General features: G+C 33.1%; 1 protein-coding gene across 1 annotated transcript; it reads left to right on the forward strand.

Annotated features, from left to right (window-relative positions):
• The first annotated feature begins 996 nt into the window (after positions 1 to 996).
• Positions 997 to 2,169, forward strand: TENT5D (terminal nucleotidyltransferase 5D). The gene has a single exon (XM_007451624.1). The coding sequence runs from the start codon at positions 997 to 999 to the stop codon at positions 2,167 to 2,169; it is 1,173 nt and encodes a 390-aa protein (XP_007451686.1).
• Positions 2,170 to 7,340: the final 5,171 nt, after the last annotated feature.

The following is a 7,340-nucleotide window of genomic DNA, read 5'->3' on the forward strand; positions in this document are numbered from 1 at the left end:
AAACCGAAAGCTACATCCATAATGAACTTTATTTACTAGATTTATTGCATAACTAGCTTAAGAGTATTTGAAGGTCCATGTAATAACTGTAATTGTACCTAATTATATAATAGTATAATTATATTTAATTATATTTATAGTGTCTATAATTTTAGCTTCCTAATATTCCCCCAACTGTAAAATTTTCTGAGCATGTCATATCACACATCTGCAGAAAACATTTTTTTAAATCAGGAATCTTATGCTTTTGTATATTCTTGCTCTCATTTTGGAGACAAATTTAGTAATACTATTTGTTTTCTATTTTAAAATGACATTCATTATTTCCTTTAACCAACATTTCTTTAAGGGCTACCAGGAACATAGAGGAGGTGTTGCATTAGGTACTCTCCTTATCCTCAAGCAATTCAAGGAATTAATAATCTAATAATGGACTTAAGTGACATTCTTTAAAACAAGAGGAGTAATATATATAAAATTTAATAATAGAATGCTCTGATGCTTTTGGATTAAAGATGCTATATATTGCTTTTAAACATTATGCTGTTCAGTCAGTTGGGTCTACCACACACAGACATGCTATCTGATCTCACTTTAAATTCATGACAGTTAACCTCAATTATGTGCTCTGATTATCTCATGAACAAAATTTATACCACCAAACAAATATACTTGTAGTATTTACATGAGGAGAGATTGAGAAAGGCCACCGTTTCACATCAAAAATAATTCCAACTCTAACAAATCCCTGAGAATGTCTGTTTACATGCACCAATCAATCTAACAATTTTGATATAATCATAGTGCTTTTATTTCACTTATAGATTTGAACACAATTAGATATATTGATAAGTTACTGCCTAATATTAGTTTGATTTATGTTGCAGGTAAGTCTATTTTTTACTTTTCATATGCTTTAGCTATAACACTGATATCAAGATGCTAAATTTCTTCTCAATATTTTGCTTACTTTCTAGTTGTCCTACTGACTTCATAATGTCTGAAACCAGATTCAGCAATCTCACTTGGGATCAAGTTATAACACTGCATCAAGTGTTAGATGAAGTAATTCCAATTCATGGAAGGGGGAATTTCCCCACATTGGAGTTGAAACCAAAAGATATCATTCATGTTGTGAAAGATCAACTGATAGAGCAAGGAATTATTGTTAAAGATACCAGATTGAATGGTTCCACAGCAAGTTACATACTTGCAAGCTACAATGGCATGAGCTATAAGGATCTTGATGTTATTTTGGGTATTGAACTACCAAGTGATCAGGAATTTCAGCTTGTTAAGGATGTAGTTCTAGGTTGCCTACTCGACTTTTTACCAAAAGGTGTAAAAAAGGAAAAAATCACCCTAAAGACTATGAAAGGGGCTTACGTGCAGAAGATGGTCAAAGTTTGCAATAAGCATGATCGTTGGAGTCTCATCTCTCTTTCTAATAACACTGGGAAGAATGTAGAGCTAAAATTTGTGAATTCACTCAGACGACAATTTGAATTTAGTGTAGATTCCTTTCAAATTGTCTTGGATCCCATGTTAGATTTCTACAGTGACAAAAGTGGTACGCTAACCAAAGAATTATATCCTGTTGTGGTAGCTGAAAGCATGTATGGAGACTTCAAAGAAGCAATGACACACTTGCAGCACAAGCTTATATCTACCAGAAAACCTGAAGAAATTAGAGGTGGTGGCCTTCTGAAATACAGTAACTTGCTGGTTCATAACTTTAAGCCAGTTTGTGAAGCAGAAATCAAGACCCTAGAACGTTATATGTGCTCTAGATTCTTCATTGATTTTCCTGATATAGCAGAACAGCAAAAGAAGATTGAATCATACCTCTACAACCATTTCATAGGTGAAGAAAAGAGCAAGTATGACTACCTCATGACCTTGCATGGAGTTGTGAATGAAAGCACTGTTTTCCCCATGGGTCATAAAAGAAGACAGACCCTCAATATGATCACCCTTATGGCTTTAAAAGTACTTGGAGAACAGAATATCCTACCTAATACAGGCAAGGTAACTTGCTTTTATCTGCCTGCTCCATACTTTGCTGCTTGGGGAGGGTCCCCTACATATTATGTAACATCTGTACTACCACCTACATTGTTTCAGCCATATCACCCACTAAACTTTCATGTGCCAAATGGTATGGCTTAAAAAAAAACACAGTAGAAACTTTGCTTTAATTAAACACCTCTTAAAAGCAAGTTTCCAAATTCCATAAAATTTAAGCTCTATTTTTATTTTTATGCAGTTACCAACAATTTTTCATCAATTATAGCTTAAACCATCACAGTAAATACAATATCATCTGTGAAATGACCTCTTTAAATGATTTTCAAATGTTATCAATTAGCTATAACAACTTTCAAATGTTGTGGACCACTTAAAATGCTTTTAAAATCTCACTGACTACTTATGACTTTCAAATTTTCTATGACACATACATTAGAGATGCCTGCAACTTTGATTAAAATATAAAAGAACAGACTCATATTTTAAAATCCAGATGTACAATAAAGACCAGTGCAAACATTTTTGTATTCAGTCAATTCCTTTGTTACCTTTACTTAATTTTTTGCTATTGAATATTACCATCAATGAATTTTCAATGCCTAACAAAAATGCCTAATTTCAAAGACAACAGATTCAGAAGATATTAAAACCCTGGACTTTGTAAGCATATATTTTGTTTCTCAGTTGAATTGGGTTAGATACAAAATCCTACTATAGTTTGAAGGAACACTGAAAATATGATTCTGGAAAACATTAGCCATTAGTAATTTATCAACTATCAAATAAGTTGACTTGTGGATCTGAAGAATAGTACCGTCCAGCTGGACAGCCAATACTGTGACCACTTATACAGATTTCTTCATTTTCCCCCAAACAAGTTGAAAAGAATGAAAATGACCAACTCTGAATGTGAAAGTTTTCTATCATCATCTGTTAAAAAGAGACTCTATATGTCAAACAGGCAAAAGCAGGCAGAGGTTTTTAGCTACTGCATTTACCATTTTTATGACTGACTTGACCAACATCTTAATATGTGGAGACGTTCAGTGTTAGTAAGTGAAAATATTTTCATCATTACTAAATGAGGGTTTTTTCCATCTTGTCTTTCCAAAGATCAGTTTCTAACACAACACTCAAGTGCCTCATCATATGAGATTTTGCATAATGCTATAATTTATTCAACAATTGTATATGTTCATCATGTATCTGAATATCTACTCACAACATGAGATATGCAGCTAGCAAATGTTCCAGTGGGATTAAAACTGTATTTTCTTCCTGTAATGAAGAAAATAATCCATGACCAATATTACCTGGGATGACAGAAGGGGAGGAGCTGTCCTGAATGAATATAGATAAGACCATCAGATAACTTCACTATTTTTACTTGCTTCTGATTTTTTATGAGTTTCCATCTCAGTTTTCATTGACTGTCACAAGGTTTGCCATCACAACATGATCCAACAGTCATATTCTGAGAATTTGTCACTTATAGACTGTGCTTAATCTGTCTTCTCTATATTACAGTATTGGACAAAAGAAGTACACTAAAGATGGTATTTTCAAATAACCAATATTTATGAAATGTTTTATACCACAGTACCACTGGCCATCAGTATATGAATATATATATATATATATATATAATAACTGTGAAGCTTTAAAACATTGTATGGATTCACTTCCTTGCTTGGGACAAATAATTTTAAAATGCTATATTAAAGAGAAAATTCAGTCGTCTGTCAGTATAATGTATCGGCTAAAAATGATTGATCTTTCTGCCCTAAGTATACTGTTTAGTTTTCAGTTAATGAGAGTGTGTCTTTTTTTTAACATCTTTATTGGAGTATAACTGCTTTACAATGGTGTGTTAGTTTCTTCTTTATAACAAAGTGAATCAGTTATACATATACATATATCCCCATATCAATGAGAGTACTTCTACATAAAACTGAAGGATTTTATGCTATATTAACAGTACCAACAAATTTACAAAAGATATAGGAAAAGTATTTAAGAATAAAAGAACTATGATAGTGATGAATAAGGGGTAAAAGTTCACTATTTTCCAGAGTAGCATTTTATGCTGAACAGCAGAATTTTGAAGCTATTTGGAAGCATCTTATCATCCATGTGCTCCCTTAGTTTCCTTTGGTCCTTTTGAGAATTTGAACTCCTTCCCTAAAGAGCAAATCCCCTATGGTAATCTCCTGATGGGAAAATGGCCTGAAAGCTATGTTTCCTCCTACCATGTCAAGCATGTTTTTCCATTATAGCAAAGAAGCTCAGAATTGGCATTTTAAAAGTTCAGACTTTTCTCAAGAGAGAGAATCCAAACTTGTTGAAGGGAATGGTATCATTAAAGAGAAAGCCATAGCTTTATCTATCATGGCTTTCTTTCTGTTGATACCATCATGAAGCTAGGCTGTCCTCTTTGCTCCCAACTCAAGCAGAAAAATATTTATCTTCTATAGTGTATGAATATCTCTCCAAGATTAGGCTAGTTGGGTTGAGAAGCAATATTATCTCATTCTGTTCATTAGGTTAATAAATGGAATTCTTTTTAAATAAGGAAATGAGTGCTAGCCTATTGTCCTAAAGGAGCTAATAGAAGTTAGTTAAAAATATAACTCTATAGCATGTCATCCCACTACAAGAGAGAAATGATGCTGTCTTTTCTTATTTTATTTTATACAATTCAAGATTGAGTATTGGCTCAGCAGTTTTGTTTTGTTGTTGTTTTTTTTCCCCTCCAGAAACCTAACCAAAACCAAAAAAGAAAAACCTTTTGATATACTTCTAGCATTCATATCAGTGGGACATATTTGGTGTCAGTTATTGGTACATATTTTTAAAAACTAAAATATTCTTACATTTCACAAATATTCACATGTTATTATCAAAGTTTTACTATTAGAGTATTTGTAACTTTTAAATTCAGAGTTATTCTAATAGTGACTGATGTCCAGTTTAGTCAAAGAAAACTGAAGAGAAGGATTAAGTATTGTTTTAAATGAGAGCCCAGCTAAATTAAAGACAAAATATCAGAGCTAGAAAAGTTGTGAATATCTTTTAAAAAATTGGGAAAGCTCCTGGGCCCAAATTCCATTTTTTGTATTATCTCAGAAAGGCTCTATTAAAATACCTCCAAATTGAAGCAATTTTAAAATTTGCCTTTAACCACCTTTTTGTTTTAGACATTGATAAAGATATCAATATGCAAAACACCTGAGATCTGATTAAAACTCCTTTCATTCGATGGATCTATTATCTGAAAATATTCACCCAATTTTAAAAATATAAATTAAAGTGTATAATTGAGAAAATGTTTGAAGTCTAAAGACTGTAATGCTTTTCAAAATTATATCAATATATGAATACAGCAGTTCCATTTATAGAAGATTTTTTTCAAATAAGTAACTGTAAATTAACATTACAACAGGATTGGGAGATATGTGGGACTACAGTTTGGTAAACATTTTTTTTTTTTTTTTGCGGTACACGGGCCTCTCACTGTTGTGACCTCTCCCATTGTGGAGCACAGGCTCCAGACGCGCAAGCTCAGTGGCCATGGCTCACGGGCCAAGCCGCTCTGCGGCATGTGGGATCTTCCCGGACCACGGCACGAACCCGTGTCCCTTGCATTGGCAGGTGGACTCTCAACCACTGCGCCACCAGGGAAGCCCTGGTAAACATTCTTATGAAGTCCATTTTGGCAAGGCATGAAACCCAACATTTTAACCTGCTTTGGGATTCATTTGCTTTACCATTATAAAAGAAATACATTAATGTTTTGTTTTCATTTCTGCTATTATTTTAGTGGTTCTATTTTATATATTATAATGATAAAATTTATGTAATAAGTATAGGAAATTGTATTGCTAATCCACTGCTTCATTTATGAACATATTTTCAGCATGTGAAATTGGAGGCAGCTAATTTGTTGGAACATCAGCTCTTAAGTACTTTCTTAAGGAAAGAGTTTTCCTTGAATTTTTTGAGTTTGAGCAAAATATACTATTTTGAATATATGCTGTCTGGAAACCAATTTAACATATAACAGGTGATATTTAAGCTCAACTCATTGTACTTTTTGTTTTGCTTTGCTTTAATATGGGGAACTGTAAGGTTATTTTTCACACAGTTGTTGTGTCTACATGGATTGTATTAGTGTTTGAAACAGCAACAGAAACCCTTTTTGTTTAGATTTAGCCCTTGAAAGAGCAACCGAAAATTTGTAAATGACTTTGTTGTATTGGGTTGGCCAAAATGTTCATTCGAGTTTTTGGTACCATCTTATGGAATGACCCGAACGTACTTTTTGGCCAACCCAATACATGTGCTTTTTATGACCCTTCAAAATAAAAACAAATCAAACTCCCTATTCTAGAAAAACAATACTATATTGATATACCTCTCAGTACTTTATGGCCAAGATGTTAACCCCTATAAATGCATAATCAGCTTTCCCAAGAGAGAAATATATTGAGAGGGCCCTCTTGGCAAAATTCTCTCTCATGACTCCTCGTTAAAAGTGATGGATTGACTAACCCTGTTAAATCCAACTCAAGTAGTTTCATGATGATTTATGAAAATTTACATTTTATACATTCTAGACTGGTGATAGTATTTGAACCATTCTTTAAAATTCTAATAAGTAGTCCATTTTCCTTATAAATAAAGTATGACCAAGTCTCACTTGGTCCGTTGGCTCAACTAGAGAACCCAGAAGCCTAAGATTGAATCCTGTTTCAGCACTGGTGCAGCCCTGGAGAATCAGTAGGGGAGATTTGGTCACCATGAAAATGGCGGTAGAGAGTGGTATGAGGTTCAGACTACTATCTTATTCAGCAATTTTACTTTTATCATAGGGCAACATTTAAAACAAACACTGTTCTATATAGAATGTGGCTTCAATCCCAAATGAAAAAATGATATTGTAATATCTTCAGCTTGTAAAACTAGAGTTAAAAAGGGAATTCCATACATTTGTAGTAGTGACTTCTAAAATTTTTTTTTAAATAAAAACCAGTATTAGCCATTGAGGTTTAAAATTTCTGCTTAAATTTTTTTTACAAATGTTCACCTTTCCCCAATAAAATTGAATAGTCAACCCAAACATATAGTAGTGGATATTTGAATAAAGAGGATTGAAAGTAATGTTCTTTAAGCCGTACAAGTGACCTCCTTGAACAAAATGATTTTTACAAAAATGATTTTCTTTACTGTTTTGTAAGTTTTCTAGGGTAGCTTTGGGACACTTAAGATTAAATGCCTCCAAAAAGCAATGGTTGCTCAGGCAGTGAACGCCA

Source organism: Lipotes vexillifer, unplaced genomic scaffold, assembly GCF_000442215.2.
Source record: "Lipotes vexillifer unplaced genomic scaffold, Lipotes_vexillifer_v1.1 scaffold1119, whole genome shotgun sequence".
In the NCBI taxonomy this organism is placed as follows: Eukaryota; Metazoa; Chordata; class Mammalia; order Artiodactyla; family Lipotidae; genus Lipotes; species Lipotes vexillifer.